The sequence below is a fragment of the Anguilla anguilla genome, chromosome 6 (assembly GCF_013347855.1).
Source record: "Anguilla anguilla isolate fAngAng1 chromosome 6, fAngAng1.pri, whole genome shotgun sequence".
NCBI lineage: Eukaryota > Metazoa > Chordata > Actinopteri > Anguilliformes > Anguillidae > Anguilla > Anguilla anguilla.
In genome coordinates, this window is record NC_049206.1 from 20,536,613 (window position 1) to 20,556,790 (window position 20,178).

The 20,178-nt window shown below is 51.2% G+C and overlaps 1 protein-coding gene across 3 annotated transcripts in view; it reads left to right on the forward strand.

The window, feature by feature from the left end:
• fndc3ba (fibronectin type III domain containing 3Ba) overlaps positions 1-20,178 on the forward strand; it is a 148,529-nt gene that overhangs the window by 27,761 nt on the left and 100,590 nt on the right. The window contains exons 2-3 of one of the 3 annotated variants that reach the window (XM_035422631.1): positions 6,497-6,638; positions 8,446-8,521. In XM_035422631.1, the coding sequence (XP_035278522.1) occupies positions 6,525-6,638; positions 8,446-8,521 (190 nt within the window). In that variant the 5' untranslated portion in view covers positions 6,497-6,524. Of the gene's footprint in view, positions 1-6,496; positions 6,639-7,677; positions 7,835-8,445; positions 8,522-20,178 lie in introns of those variants that run through there. The other 2 variants (XM_035422632.1, XM_035422633.1) reach the window with 2 other exon arrangements.

Genomic DNA, 20,178 nt, shown 5'->3' on the forward strand with positions numbered 1-20,178 from the left:
TATTAAGGGTAATGTAAAACATATTTGAACATAACTTTTTTATTACTTTCATGGACCCGTAGTACTGTATGGAATGTTCCTTATTGGCAGCCAGCTCCAGTGGCTTAATAGTGTTTATTGCTGTTAATGCAGGTTAGACGTTCAGTGTTGGCAATCCTATACACCATTGACTTAGTACTGTAAGGTATTCCCTACATCGGTCTGAAGATATCAACTGCTGTTTATATCAAAGCGAGTTTATTTTTCATATTATCGTCAAAGGGAGGAGACGTGACAAACCAGAGCCTCATACCCTAGCAACGAAAACAAAACTAACGGTACCACCATGCAAAAGTACTTATTACTTTACACATGATTGATGAAGTGATGGAGGAAATTCTCCAGGGAGGGAAAGAAAAATAATTGTTACGTTTTTTTTCTGCTGAACTATCGTACTCAGACGGTCCTGGCGTCTGACCCGGGGCTGTCGGGCTGTCGAGCGGCCCCGTTTTGGGGACGGGACCACCTGCGTTCCGCTCCGCCGCGGGTGGCGGTGTCCCGGGCTTCACTCCAGAGGGAGAAACGGGAGGGGGTGGGTGCGGTGGGGTGGGGGGGGGGGGGGGGGGGCACTGCGTACTGACAGCAGAGCTCCTCCAGCTGTCTGCTGGCCAGAGCAGCTCTTTGAGGAAGAGGAGGTGAAGACTCGAAGCGCTTTCGAACGACGGGGCCGTATCGCGTCCCCCCGGGCAGGAATAATAAATAGCCATTGATGTGGTGCAGCCTGTGCGTGTGCGTGATGACACGTACATCTCCTCGCTCAGGGCTGTTAGCAGCGGAGTCTTCTCTAATGGTGGCGGTGGATTGGGCATGTTCTTGGAGCTGATGGCTTCCTTCGAGAAAGGGGGGTGGGGGGTGGGGGGGTTCTGTAACCCCCAAAACCAGCCATTTTCCTTGGTCAGATACAATGCTTGCCATTGTTTCTCAGTTGCGCGTAGTGACACAGTAATACTTTTGGAAAAAGGTGCTCTCTAGGGTAGCCTAAATGTTGCTCTGTTTTGAGGCTTCAGCAAGGGGAGAGCAATGGTACCTTAACCAAAGAACGGTGTTATGTCAATCCTACACAATTAATCAAATCTTTGGTCGAAGATTGTCCATCCATTAGCCTGGTGAGCCAGTGATGAAATGGTTGTAGGTGGCTTGACAGCCTCCAGTGGGTCTAACGCCCAGAATAGCCCTGGAATAACAGTTTATTTTGGACGGTGGGCCGTCGGATCGATTTGGCCCTGGACTGAGTGCACGAGCAGACTGCGTGAAACCCAGTTAACGCGGCGAGGGGCCGGCGGACAGAAGGGCCCTTGTCTTGGTCGGAGGGAGCGGAATTGGCGTGAAAATGAGATAACGAGGGAAGAGGACGGCCCGGAGCAGGCCGCGCCCGAGCTTCCGCTCGAAGCGGCGCAGCCGCGGCGCGACAGTGCCGCCATTGACGCGAGTCGGGGCCGGCGCGGCGTTTGATCGATGGGCTGCTCTGGACGTGGTGTAGGCCCGGGGGGAGGGGAGGGGGCGGGGCTGCGGTGAAAGTGGGGCAGACGGTCTGTCACGGACGTGCGAAGCCACGACGGCCGGAGAATGAATCGCAGGCAGGCGGCGGCGGCGTCGCCGGGCAGGGCGAGGGTGGGCGCGGCTACCGGGGCCCCTCTTGGGGAACGGTCCGCGGCTGACGAACGAGGAGAGGCCGTAAATGAATTACCCCTCTGTGTGTGCTCCCCCACCCTTCCCCCCTGGCTGCTTCTTCTGCAGATGAATTCCAGTCCTCCAGTCGCCTGGCAGGGGTTCCCAGGGTCCTCCTCTCAGCGGCGCGAGGAGTGCCCTGAAAAGCGCCTTCAGAATTATGACTCGGCTCTTTCTCGGAGAGCTGTGAAGTGACACTCGATTTAAATGAGATGTCCGCGCGGAGTGATGAAAACCTCGAGTGTCTGCAGACGGTGTTACTCTTGGGGGTTCCCAGAGGACCTAGCAGGAGAGAAAGCACACTGAAAGGGTGCAGGAGATAATGCGTCGGTGGGTGAACTTGACTCGTTAAATAAATTGGGAGCAAAGCCCTCTGAAGCGATCCTGACACCTTTTTTTTTGCTCATGTGTAGACCCTGAGCCGGCGCCGCCCCCTCCCTCTCTCCTCCACCCCCTTTTTCACCAACCACCCCCCGCCCTCCCCCCTGCTGTTTTCTCCCTGTTGTAGTGTCTTCATTTGAAATAATCTATTTCCATTGAAGATTTGCAAATCCTAAAAATACACCCTGGATCAGGTTTAAATAGAATCTCTAATTATAGCCACTTAGCGGGGGGGGGGGGGCTCTGGGGGCTTACGTGGCCTCCACATCCTCATTAGCCCCTACAGAAGGGGGGATTGAGTCATCAAAGAGGGGCAGCTCAGCCCCCGCCGAACGCTCTCCCTTTCACACCCTAATCTCCGCCTCGCCGGCAAGGCGTTGCAGGCTTTTCGATAGCCGCCCCGGAATAGCGATGACCTCACGATGACTTCATCCCCCCCCCCCCCCCCGCCCCCCTCCTCCTAACCCCCGCTCGGAGGCCTTCCGCCCGATTCGCGGAGCGCGATCCTCGAAGGTCATTAATTACTTCTGCTTTGGTGCGGGCGGAGGCGGCTCGCCCCCCCCGCCCCCCCCGTCCCCCGTCCCCCGCCCCCCGCGAGGGGAACTTTCCGTCTTCCTGCCGTTTTCCGCGCCGCTGAGCGCCCCTCCGTCGCGGTCGCTCTGCAGCTTGTTCCTCTCTGGCGGATGAGTCAGAACAGTGCCTGGCTTGTCCCGAGGGGCAGACGCCAGGCCGCGACAGCTGATCATCGGAGAGAGAGAGAGAGAGGCAGAGCTGACCCGCTTTCACCCCGGCCCCCGCCCCTCCCCTACCGGGGAAGGTCCTGGGATCACCCTCGCCTCACCCTTCGTGAACTCTTGAGGGCAGTGGTTTGACTGGGCCGGGCCGAGACGAGATCTGAATCAGAATTGAAATTGGATTCAGAAAGGCTAGCTTTACCGGTTTTTCACCGCGCGGGTCACATTTGATCGTTCATTCAGATCGTTCCGTGCGTGAAGAGAAAAGGGCTGAGAGACGAGAAGGGCAAGTGGATAAATAGCGTCTATAGCGGGCGATACGCGATCCGCCACCCACCCCGCCTCGCCATAATGGCTCTCTCTCTCTCTCTCTCTCTCTCTCTCTCTCTCAAACTCGCTCCCCTACAAAAGGAGGGGGACTTCTCTTCCTCCGGCTGAAGTGTAGCGGGCTGTAACCAGAGAGGCGCCGGCATGAGGAATGCGCCCAGATTGGCCGGGGGAGAAAAAGAGGCTGCTTTGCCGCTCCGGAACAATGCTGGATGAGGGAAAGAGACGGGCCGGCTCCTCTCGGGTCGGGTTACGTTCCTGGTGAACGTTTGGCTTAGGGGGCTCTCCGTATTCTGTGGCCATTCAAGCGAGGGACGCCTTGACCCAGAAGTGCAGGAGCACCCTGGGAATGTAAACCCCCGAAGGTGCCTTACCTGCTACGCCAGGATGACCCGGGTATGGAAACCTAATGAGCCCTGGTTTCCAATCAAGGGGGGGGGGGGGGGGAAGTTCTGTGTGATTGCGCCCTGCCCTGAGACGCTGCCCGCTCGGTGGGACGACTCGGATGTCGCTCTGGGTGATCCGCGGAACGTCCCCCCCTAGGGGCGGCGGCGGCGTTGGATTGGGAACATGTGTGTCTGAGCTGGGATTACTGGGCGGGGCGGAGGCGAAGCTGCAGTGTTTTTTGGAACGCGCTCGTCCTGCGTTGATTGATGGCTTCTGACCAAAGGAAGGATCTGGCTGACGGCTGTCTGCATCAGTCTGTACCTGTTAACCCTTAATGATCCTTACTGTAGGAGATCAAAGGGATCTTTCTTTTACTCCCTACCTGTAAAGGGGGGGGGGGGGGTCGGGGGAGAGAAAGATACATAAACTCCGTGAAAGAAAAATGTGAGGAGTAATGTGAAGATGGATAGAGAGAAAGATGGAGGGAGGGGAAAACCATATGGAGCGCAATGTGGAGGACACGGGGCGGGGGGGGGGTGAAAAGGCAGATCAGGAAGGAAGGGAAAGGGGCCGAGTGAGGAAGTTGAGAGACCCGGGTCCGCAGCGACCCCCCGGGGGCCCCTCTCGGCCCCCTTTCATCTGCGGCACTCAAACGGGCCGGGGTTTGGGAAGCCCGCAGGGCAGGGGGAGGCTTCCCAGTGACCGGCGAGCTCGTATCCTCCTCTCTAAAGAAAACAGAGCAATAAACCCCCCAAGAGCAGGAACGACTCTCTCTCTCTCTTTCTCTCGGTCCCCCTCTCCTGTTCTGTCCGGTAATTATTTAGTGGGTGGTGATGTGGCAGTTAGCTGCGGGCTGGGTATACCGGCGCGATGTGCCGTGGTCACCCTGGCCTCCCTTGTCAATACTGGCTTAGTGGTTATCCCAATCCATAACTCTAGTTACGCAGAGTTTATGCCCTCACCTCTGTTGGCTTCTCTTGTGCGTGATTCTCTGAATTGGGGATTATAAACATGGACAAACCTACTGAACATCATAACATTAGAACATGATTTTTTAACATTAAAAACATTTGAACAAAAATGAAGTTAAAGTCTTAATTTGGTGATGTGCACTGTTTCCTGAACAGTAATGAACCGTAGCTATGTAGTCAATGCTACTCAGAAAACATGTTTATCCAATTAAATTACGCAATGTTAATCTGACTGAGATGCAGGTATCTCACATGAAAATGTCAGGAACCCATAAGCTACTATGCGAAGTCGCGACTGCTTAATATTGCCCCACTGGAGGCTGTCAGTATTGGTTTACGTGGAAAGGCTGTTCTCTTTTTCACTATTGTTCATTTGCAGTTGATGCTTTGATCTGTTCTTCCAATGTCTTAATGTGGGCTGCTGCATTCAGCCCACAATGTCCAAGGTTCAATGTGTATTTTCAGATTCACTCATCGTTTTATAGCTTTAGTGTCTAGTGTCTAGTGTAAAGCGATGCTTGTCCACAGTATTTTTTTTTATCTTTCTTACCATTTGCAGCTGTTTAATTGTGCTTAAACCTCATAATTATTTCTTAACTATTTCTTTATGTATGGTTATTGCTGTTATGCATACATTTCCCTAGCAGACCTCGCATACTTTGCAGATCGTTACACGTCGTTCTATATGTGGAGAACCTGCTTTGGTGCCTTCAAGGAAATTGCTGCATCACTGCCTAAACCCACATCCTCTTAGCTACCTGCCTGCCTCCTTACCCACAGTCACGTGGTGTCACAGGGATGGGGTTAACAGCCCTGTCGCATTTGCCAGCAAAGCGGCGTCCGTTTTAATGCCTGGCGGAACAGTGGGATCGTCGTGTTCCTCCACCGGCTCTCTTCTCGGCGGTGCCCCACGTGTCCCCTTGAGAGTGCCGTTGGGCCCGCCGTGTGACCCCTCCTGCCCCGCGCCGCTCGTTTTCCGTTAAAGCCGCTTCCTGCCTCCGCGCAGCGATCCCACCTTCGGTCTGAAACGCGCACGCAGCGCTGTGGGCAGACTCGTGTGAACATCGAACCTCCGGTGAGGTGTTTGATCGAACGCACGCTGACAGGAGCGCGCAAATCTATTTGCGGACCTCCGCCTGGCGCGTCCGGCCGAAAGCTTCTCGCGGGCCTGGCTCCAAAAAAACATGAGTCACACAAAGCGGCGGTTATGAAACTGCTAATGTTTTATTTTCGTGAGAGAGAGAACGGACCGTTGCCTTCCCTTCTGAAGGGGTCCGTCTCAGTGACAGCTGTTGAGGAGCTGCTAATGACGTCTGGGCCTCAGCCCGTGACTCAGCCTCTCCTCTTCAGGGACGAAGGACGCTCAGCACTTCATTACGGAGTCATGTCCAAGAAGCCAGTGGCAAAAAAAATAACACTACCAGAGTACGCTCAGTGGAGCAGTAGAAGACTGGAGTCAGTCGTCCGTGCGACGCTCGGATCTGTGGTCTGATATTTCGTGGCTCGCTTTCTCCCAAAGGAACTTTCAGCTGAGAACCTGGATGGCTTTTAGGTGTTTCGAAACACGAGAGTCTGCGACCGGTTTAATTTATTGAGTTTTAAAAAAAAAAATTTTTTTTTACCCTCGACCCGAAGAGAAGATTTTGTTTTCCCACGCACAGGACCTAAATATATTTGTGATCTTATCATTTCAAACTGTATGTTTCGAGTTCTGTGAGCAGCGAAGCGTTAACAAAGATTCTTTCTGAGGTTACAGATGTTCCAATCTAGGCCCTTTAATATTCTGAGCTGCTTTATGGTATGTTAATAGTTCATCCCTATGTCAAAGGAAGTTCTGAACTGCTAGTTTTCTGTTTAACTTTGAGTATGTAAATAAATCTGTGTTAGTACGTTATGGTTGTAACAGGAGAATGCCTGTCTCTCCCTTTCTCTCTAACCCTTACTCTCTCAGTTCAGCTTCATTCAATTCGAACTCTCCTTCTCTTCCAGAAAGGCAGTCCAGGAAAGTTCTCCATGAATGTACGTCACAATGATGATGACAGACCAGATACCACTGGACCTGCCTCCGCCCTTACTGAACGGAGAGGTTCCCATGATGCCGCACATGGTTAACGGGGATGGATCGCAACAGGTGAGCAGGGGATTGTGGGAATGGGGGTGAGGGTGGGGCAGGTCCAGGCTTTCCACCGAGGCTCAAATTCGGAAAGCTTAACGGTTGAATTTGAATATTTTCTCTCCCCTCATTCAATTGTTGTGCTCGGAGAGTTCCCCCGAGTCTGTACATCTTATGAGCAGGCCTTTTTATGGTGTTATCATACGCCCAGCAAAGATTGCAAAAAGTACCTTCAGTTTATGGGATGGACTCTAGGAAATGCAGGCTTTTTCTTCAATTCCCCATCCGATCAGCAGATCAGGTGTATCTGAGCTCCAGCCAGTCCGTATCGCTTTAAATGAGAGCGGTGCTCTTTGAGCCCTGAAGCGAAGCTGAACGCGGCGCGTTCCGCGCGATGCCGGGAGCGGTCGATGGCGACCTCGGCCCGTCGCGGCGCGAGATAGCGTCCGAAGGAGAAAGGTCTGCCGCCGTTAAGGGATGCCTGCCGCCGCCGCCGCCACCGCCCAACCTGTCCTCCAAACGGGGCGCGCGCCCAGACGACTTTGTTGCCGTCTGCTTCAGCCGCCACTTGAACTGGAGGCCCTGCTCCTCCTCCCCCTGCTGACTGTAGCCTTGCTTTTCCGCTGCCGGCCCCGGCCCCCGTTCAAGTCAAAACCACAAATATCCGCAGGGCTGGAGCTGACAGGAAATGATGTCGCCCGCTTCCTCTTCGTATCTGTCTCTGAGGAGCTGGGCACCATGTCAGAGATTTGTGAGGTCGAGGGGGTGGGGGGTCGGTGCGGTGGGTTGGGTTGGGTTGAGGTGGTGGGGGGGGGGGCGTGCGGAGGAGTGGCAATTTCGAGACAGCATGTGTCTGACGGAAGGAACCGGTGCCTATGCTGTAGGAATTTTTTTTTCCGCTCCCCCCCCCCCCCCACACACCTCCCTTTCTCAACCTTCTTCTTTAAACCTGGCCTGACTCTGTAGAACACGTTCAGGTTCCCATAGCAACCCCCGGCAGCAGACAGTTCTGCAGGAAGTAGTTGGCTGGCTTGGCTCTGGAGCGCTGAGATGGGGAGGACTGCGAGCGACGCGGCCATCGGGGGAATGGTGGCAGAGACGATCGCAGCGCACCTGTAGAGCTTTTCGCACAGCCCTCCGCAATGGCCGCGCAACTTTTCCACATATACCAGCAGATATACACCGTCAACAACGTGTGCTCTGAGGACATGGCGGTAAGGATCTGCGCGTCGCTCCGCGGACCCTTCTGTGCGAGCAGGGCCACTCTTAAGTGGTTTTATTCCCAGTTGCTGGGAAAGGTGAGGGTGTCAACGCGATAGGACGATGCGGGTGTCGTCTTGTGGTCGTGAGTCGTGAGCCCGGGGGCTTCGTAGACAGGCTGAGGTGTGTGAAAATAAGGCTGTTTTTGTTCCTTTCTGCGCATATTTAGAAAAGCCCGGAAAATTTAATCGCTTTCAACGACCACAGAAGAACTGTTGTGAACCGAACTACAAGAACGTCTTTGTGTCGCCCGTCAAGGCAAGGACGTGGTGGGCTTTGTTCAGACGTGCAGGGAAACCGACCGGAGATGACTGTGAATTGTGTCAGAAGCCTCAAACTTTTCCTGTTTCGTACAGTCCTAACGGTTGCGTTTATGGGGCAGGGAGAGCTCTTGTTCTGGTCACTTTTAGGTCCTGTCCCCTGAAAATTGTCGGTTAAATTTCTGGTTCCTCCGTTTGGTCGTTGAGATGCTGCAGTGACGTGGGTCTCAGCTGTGTTAATGCCCCCCCCCCCCCCCCCCCCACTCTTTTTAGTCACCTGATTGATGGTCCCTCTCCTCCTACAGGTCATCCTGGTTCAAGTCAACCCGGGAGAAACGTTTACCATACGGGCAGAAGATGGATCTCTGCAGTGCATTCAAGGTATGTCAAAACAACGTGCCCCTCCTTCCCTCCCCCTTGGTTTCCTCCTGTGTTTCTTTTCCGAGTTTCGTTCGGTGACATCATCAAAAACCCCGCCAAGGCACTGGATTTTGGGCGCGGGGCCTTTTCCCCTCGGCCTGAAAGATCAAACCAATTTGACGGATCCTCCGCTGCAACTGTAGCCCTCCACCACATTAAATGAGATTAAAGCCCGATAGAAATTTCCAGAGGCTCGCGGCAGTCGGAGTCGCGGCATGAATGGACCGCTTTGTGCGAGGGAGCGAGCGGCGCTGCGGCCGCACGGCGAGCGGCCCTCTGGATCAGCACCCGGGCGCTCTCGGGGCTCGGCGAGCGATTACGCGGCGCGTCGAGTTACCGTGAAATGCGAGCGCGCGCGCCCCCGCTTCGCGTATCCATGTTGTTTTTACAGCTAAACGGAAACGCGGGGCTTGCGTGTAATTTGATTTTGAGCGACGAAAAATTGCGGCGAAAGCCTTTTTTTTACGCAGCGGTCTGAACGGAAAAATCCCTCCTGTGTGTGTGGACAGCAGGAGCCAGGGGAGGAGGAGAGGTTTGCTGCTTTGTTCCTATGTGTTTAAGCTGTGGTGTAGCTCTGTAGATAATGAACTTCAAAGGGAAGGTATTATGTGGCCCTGCTAACATCTGGTGCCTTCATTACGTGAGCTCTGTTTGAGCCTATTGATTGATTGATTGATTGATGCATGCATCGTGATGTTTTGCTACCTGAAGTAGTTTAAAGTATTGGCAGTTTAGGCAGTTTATTGCTGGTTCAAATCCCAGGTGAGAAGTTTCTTGCCTGAATTGCTTTTATATATATATATATATATATATAGTATATATATTTGTAATTACTGTAAGTGATGGCAAATACAAAATGTGATTGCTATCAATCTCTTCCTGAATTCCACCCTATACCACCAATATTTTTAAACAGAACAGCCCTAGACATGTTAAGACCTGTGTATTATTCTGAATAAACTGGACAGTTTTGTAATGAGAAACATTTGCTTTGTTGTGTTCACTTCAGTAACCCGAAATTGAATTCCTGCTAACTTTAGCGTTCTGTTTATGCAAGGCCCACTTTGTTGCATTTATCAGAAGTCCAATGTTTGTTTTTAACTATGTAAAGCTACAGGACAAATATTTATTTTCAAGGCTGGAGGAGAGAGGGCACTTCGTCACCCTGTTTATCTTTCAAATTTAAACATCTTTTCCACTGGAGATCGAGCTTCCGTTGGCCATTTGGTACGCTGATATCTCTACTATGTAAGAAACAACAGACGTGTTCCGGGTTTGCAGACAGGAGACAAACATTGCATATGTCGCTTTTCTTGGGAGCAGACTAGCTGGCGAAAAACAGGACGGTTCATTTGCATCCGGTTATTGAATAGGCTCTCAGAACTGTGAGAGGTGTGATTTTGAGAATGGGAACCGGATCGATCAGGGTGCGAGGGAAGATTGTGTGCAGATGGCCGTCCGGCTGCGAGGACGAAGCTTCCCTTCGCGACCAGGCCCTTCAAGCCATCTTTGCGCTGCGGAATATCTGTGTGTGGTTTTTCCTGGGGTTGGCGTGTGGGGTTTAATGCATGCTGGGTCCCTCTTTTTATTTGGCTGTGTGTGTGTGTGTGGTGTGTGTGTGTGGCAGTGTTGAGAGACGTGGCTCTGCTGAAGAGCTCGCGCTGGTGGTAATGCTCTCTTCGTCCCCCGCTGTGCTTTTCATGTGGTCCCCCCTCCCCCCCCCCCACCCCCAGGGGCCTTCCTCCACCTTCATCATCTGGTGTGACTTTGGGGGGTAGAGTGATGACGACAGGCCCTGCTTTTAAAGACGGAAAGTGATTTAATGTGTGTGTGTGTGTGTGTGTGTGTGTGTGAGAGAGAGAGAGAGCCGTTGAAGGAAGAGTTAACACCAGTGATTCGCTGGCAGGGACAGGCAGGGCTATGGAATGCTTTGAAGAGAGTGCACCAATCTTCCTCTGGCTGTTGCCTCCCACTCTCTCGGACCATCTGAGGCCCTGCGGCACAGGCGGGGTGGGGGGTGGGGGGGGTGCGGTGGAGGGGGCCTCCGGCTCCCCGTCCTCCTCCCCAGGGGCATTCCTGAGACTACCTGTAAAGTCCCTAAGCCACCGTGCCAAGAGCGGAGATATGGGCGCCGGTGGGGTGGGGGGGGGGGGGGGGACATCCGGCCAAGGCGGTCTTTAGAGACTCTAATTAGTGGCATAAAGAGGAGGGTCATGTGTGCCAAAGAGGGCAGTAAACTCCACCGCTGCCAAGCCCGTGGGCCCGACCTCTCTGCACTTTTAGGTTTCCGAGGACTGTCGTCCGTGGCTAAACTCGCAGTCACGGGAGCCAACAGCTTGTTAGCTGCCACATCAAATTTGGCACATTTCTCTGGTCGCAGCCGCACTCGGGGTCATGTAAGGGAGCGCACTCCGGGGCCCTGAACAGAATCTTTGTTTGCAGGCGGCGATGATCTCGCTAAAAGCCAGAATGGAACATGACGGGGAACTGATGTTACGGTCAATCGGCGTGGCTTGGGTTCTCGACTTCTGGTCTCGGGTCATTGTTTGCACTGCAGCGCTCAGAACCTGGGGGCGCTGGTCTAGATGAACGCTCCGAGCTCAGTCCTCAAGAGCTGCTTGATGAGAGAGTAAAACAAAGGTAAAGGTTTTGATTGGCCCTCCGCGCTTTCCGCAGTCAGATTCGTTGTTAGGGCTACTGAGGCATGACGCGTACTGGATGACCTGCTACACCCTCTGTTGGGTTTTATAACAGCTGGTCGTGTTCACTTATTTTATGCCACAAAATGCGTATGTACACGTTTAGCTGGTTACTATAAGGGAAACTACCGATAGATTTTCCAGTCGAAACCCCTAGGTGCACTCTGACATCCCGCTTGCCCCCCGAAAGGCTTGTTGTTGGGATAAGGGTCCGACCGGCTGGAATGCCTCTGAAAGTTCTGTCCGCAGCAGTGTTTGCTTTAGTCTGGAGGGAAGAATAACACAGGGCCCGTGGCTGTTTCTCCGTCCTCCCGGAGTTAAAGAGGACCAGGGCGGGGCCGTATGGTTCTGCACCCTGCCACCAGCTGGCCTGGCCCATGGAACATGCCGGGCTCAGAGAAGCAGGGGACACAGAACTCGACCCCACCCGCTTCCATTCGACGGGTTACATTACATTACCTTACATTACATTTGTTTGGCAGACGCTTTTATCCAAAGCGACGTACAATAAGTGCATATCGAAGGTCACTGGAGCAACTGCAAAACACGGGTCCGATAAGGGTTCAGGGCATCAGTGGATTTGTGGGGAATGGCTTCCGCTTCTGATTTCGAATGACCCAAACTGTCTGACGTCTGTTAAAAGATGCCTGGAAAAACTGCTGTTGTGTCCTGGGCAGGAGAAGAATGCACGCACGTGGAATTTTAAAAAATGTTTTATGAATGCACTATTAAATCTAAAAATTAATTTGGGACTAAAATATTCATACCTGGATGTTTACACCTTGTATTGTTTACACATACACAGGCACACACACGCTCACACACACAAACACACACACACACACACACACACACTCCCCTTGTTAGTCAATGTCAACTGCTGTAATTTAATAAGGAAAAAATAGCTTCAGGGTATGCTGACACAAGCAAGGTACAGTGTTTTATCCCGGTAGGGTTTCATAGGCCTCCTAAACCACACAGAGCCACGTTTTCCACTGGAAATACCCCTCTCAGGGTAAATCCATTGTGCTTTGTTTTTTACAGATTCATTAATGAATGTCTGCGCATAAGGCTGATAGCTAAAACCATTTGACTAGTTGTTACACTAATTTCCCCCTCAAGCAACTGCCTTCTCAATCAAACTTGCATCCAGGTTCATTCGTGTATGTGTCGTACAAACGCACTGACTGCAAGCAGGCATGTGTATGCTGAAGGTCACCGGGTTGGAGTCTGCAGCGAAGACCGCTGAGGCAGGCATCCTGTAGGCGAACAGAAACGGCTTTTAAGAAAGGAGCCTCTTTGTCATTATCCTAACCTCAAGGCAGTACCCTGGATTTAAGATTTTATATAAAGTAACTGCTGTTTAGGTCTTGGCCTGTTGGCTTTTGCACAGTGCAGAGCAGAACTCTCTCTGTGAGACCTCAACTAGCTGGGGTTGGCAGGGGTGATATTTGGTCAAAAAAGATTTTTATTTAGATTCTGTTTTAGTTCAGATAATTATGTATTTTAAAAAACTTTTTTACCTGCACTTGACATGATGCCGGAAAGGAATAAGCGATCTATATTGCTTGAGGTTTGCGGAGGTTTTAAGTCTCTATAAATGTTTTAGAATTTTTTTTACTTGAGTTTGAGCAGAACACACAAGAAACCATTTTTGTGTCTCATTACTCACGAATGCCAAAATGAACAATAAATTCAGTAAAATATGAAACGTTTAACTTTTTAATGATACGTATCGTGTGATTTGGTGGAGACCGAGTGGGTCGAAATGATCTGGTAACCAACGGCGACCCAATGACCCGCTCCCCTGCGGTACAACGACACGATTCGTCCTTCGGGTCAACGAGTGCAGCGAAATGTGAAAAACACAAAAACGCTTTTTGTCCTCAGTTCCCTGATCACTTGAAACATCGAGCATCGTGTCAGCAGAACGCGTCGGGTTCGTCGGTGTGTAGTTTGTGCGCGGCGGAGATTTTCTGTACCCGCTCCGACCTTTTTGCACGTGCTTCGAAAGCCCGTCTAGATAGGAGCCTTCTCTAAACGGCTGATTGTAAACAAATTTTTAAAAAAAACTCTCCGTTCCTCAGGCGGACTCACGGGGGCTTCTCTCAGACTATTATCTCAGCCTGATTCTACCCCCCCACCCCCCCCTTTGAGCCCCTGTGTAGGTTTCCCAGCCTGGGCCCAGCGACACCCCCTCCGCTCCATTTTGATCACCCACGGTTCCCACTCGTCCCGGTCACCCCCCCCCCCACCCCCACCCCCCCCACCCCTACCACCCCACCAGCGCGAGCATGGAAGCCCCCCGTCCCGGCCCGAGGGGCAGCTCGCGGGCGCTGGACGGGACGGGACGGGGCCCGGGGCCCGGGGCCTGTGTTTACACTCGCCCCCCGGCCTGTTGTATCTGCGTGCTAATTAGAGTGGAAGCCGGGAGCCGTAATCTCTGCCGTGTTTAAACAGGGCGACCCTCTTTAGCTGAGGGTTTAGCAGCCCCGCCCCGCCGTCCTTCGCTCGCCGTGGAGGAATGCTCTCCCGTTTTCCCACACTTGCATCAAAGAGGGGGGCAGGCTGTGTTTGTTGTTTGCACGTTTGCACTAGCCGCGGGCAATATTTGCAATTTGCCCCCGCCGTTTTTTTTATTTGTGAAGAAAATTTGCATGCTTGTGTCTGAAACTGCGAAAATATTTGATCAATGCCAATAGGAATCTTCTGCCGCCCCTTTGAAATGTGAAATTAAATATAAATACTGGAACCGGAAAAATGGCATATTCCTATTATAATGCTAGCCAACTTCCAGACCACCAGTAGTTTGCCTGAGGCCAGTTAGAAAATTTCCAACCAGACAATTTCCCTGAGTTTTCGGTTTCATTGAAGTGCTCCAGCTGCCTTTACACCATTACAGTTTGAAAGGGGAGACGCGTGATGTTTGCAGAGCTGGTGTGGACATTTCAATGGGAGATCAGCAAAGAAGCCTTTTGTTTCTGCACCTCTAAGTTAAGGCACAGGCAGCTTCAGAAGGAGAATCACCGGTCCAGTCGAAAAGGCAGGTAACCTAAACCCCGCCCCCCGAGGTGTGTTTCATCTCCGCCACGCTAAGGTATTCGCCGCGGACGCGGCGGTAATGGAGGGCTCCGGTGCTCGGCGCCATTCATGTGGTTCTCCCGGCCAGATGTTCGCCACTTCCTGTTTGCATCATCTGGTCAGCGCTCGTCGGGTTTATCAAGCGAGAAGCCCTTTCATGTCACCCGCATTCAGACAGATGTTGGCGATTTGCTTTCTTTTTTCTTTTCTTTCTCTTTTGTGCTGATAAAGGCGGTAGGTTTTTTTTTTTCCCCCCGTGCAGGATGTTTGGGAAACGTCTCCTCCCCACGGAGCGATCTCTTTGCCGTCCTATTTCCATTTAGTTTTATTTCGTTTTTTGGACCAGTTTTAAAAATGGCCGATTCTTGGGATTTGTTCCACTTGGCCATGTAGCTCACTGCCATTAGCTCATATACTGGAATATTGAAACCCCTTGTAGCTCTTGGATGTATTGCTTGGGGAACTCCAAGTGGTTTGGATGCATTTTCCGTGATGTAGGCTAGTTTTTTTGTATTAGGCTCAATGCTTTATTTTCCCATGATCAAATTAGAAATGTACAGCACATTTTTTACAAAGATCCTTTGAATATAGTAACCAGAGGGGCATGGTATCCACGTGGAGTGTGTAGAATGTTGTGCACCAGTGTTCTCTGAGCTCTTAGGTGTGGCTTCCCGTCTGGAATTCTGTTTGTGCCATCTATGCTATGCCATGCATGTTATATTGCAAGCATTTAGCAGACACTCTTTTTTCCAGAACGGCTCGCACAACTTTAGCATTGTTCCATAGTATCCGTTTATAGAGCTGGATATATACTGAAGCAATTCAGGTCGAGCACCTTGCTCACGGGTACAGCAGTGCCTTGCTTGGGAATCGAACCCGCGGCCTCCAGTTCCCTAACAGTTAAACCGCAGAGCCGCCGCACGTGGTGACGCGAATCGTACGACGCCTTTAGGAACGCCTGAGCGTTCGAAGAGCTGCAGAGAGCTCCCAAGCAGCAGTGCGTTACTGAGCACGGGGTCCCGCGTGTTCAGCACGTAATGAAGCCTCGTGCCGTTTCTCAACGCTCCTTCATCCCTCCGTCACCCGACGATGAGAAATATTCCTTTCGCCCCGGCTGGGGGGAGGGGAACCTGACACATTTATATTGTTTATATGTAATTTTGCGGATTTCATTGTCTTTTTTCCGAGAGACGAGCGTGAGAGGAGCGCTTCGTTCGTTCTAATTGCATGTTTTGCTGAGGGGGACACATTCTCCGTGCAAACAGTAATTTAGCTGCAGCGCACCAAATCGCATCACTGGCAGCCTGCGCAAAATGCGATTTGCGATTTGTCTCTATGGTAGTAGAGGTTTCATTTGGGTCTGATGGTATTTTTAAACGCTTTTGCTTTCGGGAAACTTGTGCTATATATCTTCCAGGAAACTTGCGGAATATATCTATACTAGGACTGTGCATGTTCTTTCAAGTGGATCATATTCTTTCAATAGAACTAGCAAACTGGGTCTGGGCGGTGTAGAATGAAGCCTCCGTAATTGACTGAAAGGAAAGGAAATGTCGTCCCAAGGGAGAGAAGTAGACAAAGCATTTTCGATAGAATCAGCTATTTGTTTTTCTGTCATAAATGTCACATTGAATCAGTTTGCGCATTTTTCACAAAATGTATCCAGCCAATATGTAGTTATTTACACCAACTGCCCCCCACCCCCCCCCCACAGTTTTGTATGTGTGCTTATTTTTCACAGTTTACAGTATCCACAGTTTCATTCTCAAGGGGTTTGTAAATCTGTTCCCAATAATGACTAATTCGAGTAGGTGCAGTAGCAGCCAGACAGTATTGCTGTGTCCTTGTGTGTTTATATTTTCTGGCGGTGTCTCTATTTATGGGTGTGCGTCTCGTGACACGTTCCTCTTTAATGGTTATGGCTTAACATTTCTCTGGCGTGCTTCGTACTCTAATTTCCCTCCTGCAGCACCATAGAACTGTTGTACAAGAATAGTATGCTACTCTTTTTATATGTACTTTCATCACCGGTTCTCTGTTCTTACCAGCTGGTCGTCTGCAGAGTTCGTTCTTTCTGGACAAAAAAAAAACTATTGCCACTAAACGACAAATCAAACAAAACACAGCTTACGTCTTCTGTAAAAAATGTCCTTGTTACCTTTGTAGCAGGCAAGAAGAAGCCTCTGTTAATTTCTTTACTACGTGTTTGGCCTGTAGTGGCAGACGCAGACCTTCCCTGTAAACCTCTGAGTCTCAGGACGGAGGTGGAGCCGTCCGCTTTGGCCACGCTAACCTTGGGAGACGGCCATCTCTGTTCCCGGAGGATCGCGGGCCTTTGGCAATAGAAGGGCATTGTTGAGCATTGCGGACTGAGAGGATCACACAGACATAAATAACACCCTCGGCTATTGTTCTGATGCGAGATACTGAGCAGCACTGGCCTTTAATCTGCCGGCTCCTGTCCTCAGCTACGGCTTTGTAGAACACAAGGCCTGGAGTGTGTGCTGCCAATACCCTGCTGACTGTGTGTGTGTGTGTGTGTGTGTGTGCGTGTGTACATGTTTGTGTGTGCGTGTGTACATGTTTGTGTGTGCGCCTGTGTGCACGTGTGTGCTATGTAGTTAGGCTACCTCTTTCCCATTTTCATACAAATCATCCTATTTTCTGTTTTTTTCCTCACAAGTACGAAAAGATGAGCTTGAAAGAATTCAAAGTGTTGTTTACGATTCAGACAGTGTATATTTTTCATACCAATGTAAAAAAGTCATTTTAGCTTCATAAAATCTGAGCTATGGCTAGGACCTGGAAAAATGGAAAATGATAAAAAAAACTTATCTCCTACTGTTACATAAAGAGGGATTTTTAGCCAAGAAGTTTTCATGTTCTTGCTTATTTTGGTAGTCCTTCTCTGACTGCTCCCCCCCCTCTGTGATCACTGTTTCCAGGAGCCTGTTAAAAATATAATGTTGATTATGTGTAAAAATGAAATTGGCAAGTTGATAGTAAATTATACATAGACATTTACTGAAATGATCACACAAACATGAATGATTTATTTGAGGTTATGATATTATTTTAACGAGAGCATAAGCAAACGACTTGCTGCAGTTATCTTTGCTTTAGGGGATAATCATCGCAGGCTGAATTGCTCTGAGTCTGTATACTGAAAGAACTCTTTATTTGAGATGGTTTTCAGGTTCCTGCTGGAGTTGCTGTAGCTTAACGCTTTCAGCGGCCTGTCTAGTTGCTATTTGCCGTTCGCTAGCGGCTCGCTAATAATTTGACGTGAGCTGCGCTTCATCGTTGTGGAACGCCTCTGAGTTGAGGCTTGCAACCGAAAGATGAAGTAACGTCGCTAATTACCTTGCATTCCTGCAGAATGGCCCTGTCTGTCTCCCTGCGTTTTTCACGCAGCAGCAGATTTTTCAGATTTTGATATTTGCACCTCCTGTGTATAAAACATTCCACAGGCACTGGTTCGTCAGCATCGAACAGTGTTGCATTGATTGAAGGATTCATTAATTGGTTGGTTGAGTGACTTATTGATCTGTCTGTCCACTTGTGTGTCAGTGTTGACGTGTGTGTGAGTGACTTATTTCTTTTTTTGTATGGATGAGAGAGGGGAACAGCAAGTGGCACAAGAGTGTGTGTATGTGCGTATATGTGTGTGTACATGCATTTGTGAGTATGGTTGTTCATATCCATCTTAGTTTTTCTGTGTTCATGTGTGTTTGAAAGCAAGTGTCAGTCAGACTGCCTGTTGAAGGCTTAAGAAAGTTGCCAGAACTCCAGTGGAGCCCTGGGACCTGGTTCAGACTGAGCATGCTCAGACTACTGCACTGAGAGAGAACTCTGTTGAGAGTGGCTGCACATTTACACAGTGTTTCAAATTTAACGCATTAGAAATTCTTAACTCATTAATCAAATTCATATTTTTTCCCGCCCTTGAAATCCCATTGCCTCATCGGTGGATTTCACCGGGTTTCCAACATGAAGTATTTTTTATTTAGCAAACAAATCAAACGAAATTTGGACACACGGACATTGGCAACATAAAGGTCTGCTTGTTGCATAGGAGCAGTTTTTCAGTGGAGGAAAAATATGTCGGTACTTAGGAGGTTGAGAGCCGTTTTGTTTCCCCCCCCCCCCTCGCTCTGGACGCGGGACGCGAGTTCAGAAGGAAACTCGCGCCGGGTGCGGGTCATTCCCGAACAAGGGCCCCTGTGACTGGCCAGGCCCTCCTGAAAGGCCGCTCGTGCCGTCGGGTCTGCTGAATATTCCTGCGTCGCTGTTTCACTTGGCCTCGGCGCCGGGCCGTGGAGGGAAGGAAAAAAAAGAAAACAGCAGGGGGAGGGGAAAAAAAAGAAAGAAAAGAAAGCCCATCCCTTTTTCTCCTCCCTCCTCCTCCTCCTCCTTCTCCCAGCCCCGGACCAGAAATTCCTCCTCCATCTACTGGCCGGCGTTCAAATGGCGAGAACGCTTCGCGGGGTGAGAGAGTGCGTCTGGAGCGGGGACAGCGGCGGCCTGGCGGGCGTTAGGTTGCCTGGCGGCAGGCGGGCGGGCGGGAGGCGGCGGCCTCGAACCCGGCCGCCGCCCCTCGGCGTTCCAGACGAGGCCCGGCAGCGGATGAAAGCGCAGACACTGCCCCTTCCCCCCCCCCCCGCTCCTAAATTGCGCCCCCTGGTGTGGCCGGCGTTTCCGGGGCTACGTGCTCCGCGCGCCGTCCCCGCCCCCTTCCGTGGCGGTCGTAGCCAGGCTGTGTTTTGACTGGATCTCAGGCAGGGAAAGCTGATGCTTGCAGGGACCGGACCGGGGCGGGGTAAACGCCCCCCAGGGCTGGCCCTCGTTTCGCGTGCACGGACGGCGCCGATCCGGAGCCCGGCGGCCAGCCGAATTTTTCGCCACTTCTCCCCCGATTGAGGTCACGGCGGACAAAACGTGCCCCGCCATGTTTGTTTGGGGCAGGCTTAGGAGACGGTTCGCACTCTCCGTGAAATGATTTCGCTCTGACCCGCAAGCACAGGGAGCGCAAGAGCTATCCGGTGTAGCGCCTTCAGCCAATAGTGCAATTCGTAAAATGCTTATCGGTGGAACGGTGTCTCACTGAAGGACATCGCAGCAAATGAAATCGTATTTGAATGACATTGTGATGTTTGCTTGTGTGTTCAGCCCTGGTCTTCCAGAGATTAGAAACACGGGCAATATTATGTTAATGCTGCTCTAGTTGTCCCTGTAATGGACTGTGGCAGTGTGCTTCTCTCTCCTTCTCTGCATCTCTGCGGTTTTCAGCGTCAATGCTGATGGGTGTGAGCGTACTACACCCCTCTCTGACCATCTGCACAGCTTTCTAGCTGATGCGTGTGCTTAGGTCAGTGCCAGCCACATCAGTGTGCAGCACGACCTGCGTCGGTCGCCGCCCGCACCACAGACTAATAAAATATTCAGAACGGGAAGTGGCCCTAAGTCAGCCCGCTTCCAGCTGTGCTATGAGAAAGGGGCAGTGGTGACTTGACCTCCTTTTAGCAGCATATAACACACTCAGTGCGGGGGAAACCTCCCTGTTTGCTCCATCCTGGGGAAGAGGCCCTGTGTTTTCAGTACTTAGCAAGAGGCCCTGGGTTTTAGTGTTTGTGAAGTTGCCCTGGGTGCTCAGTATGCAAGAAGTTGCCTTGGGTGCTCAGTATTTGTGAAGTTGCCGTGGGTGCTCAGTATTCAGGAAGTTGCCCTGGGTGCTCAGTATTTGTGAAGTTGCCCTGGTTGCTCAGTATTTGTGAAGTTGCCCTGGGTGCTGAGTATTCAGGAAGTTTCCTTGGGTGCTCAGTATTCGTGAAGTTGCCC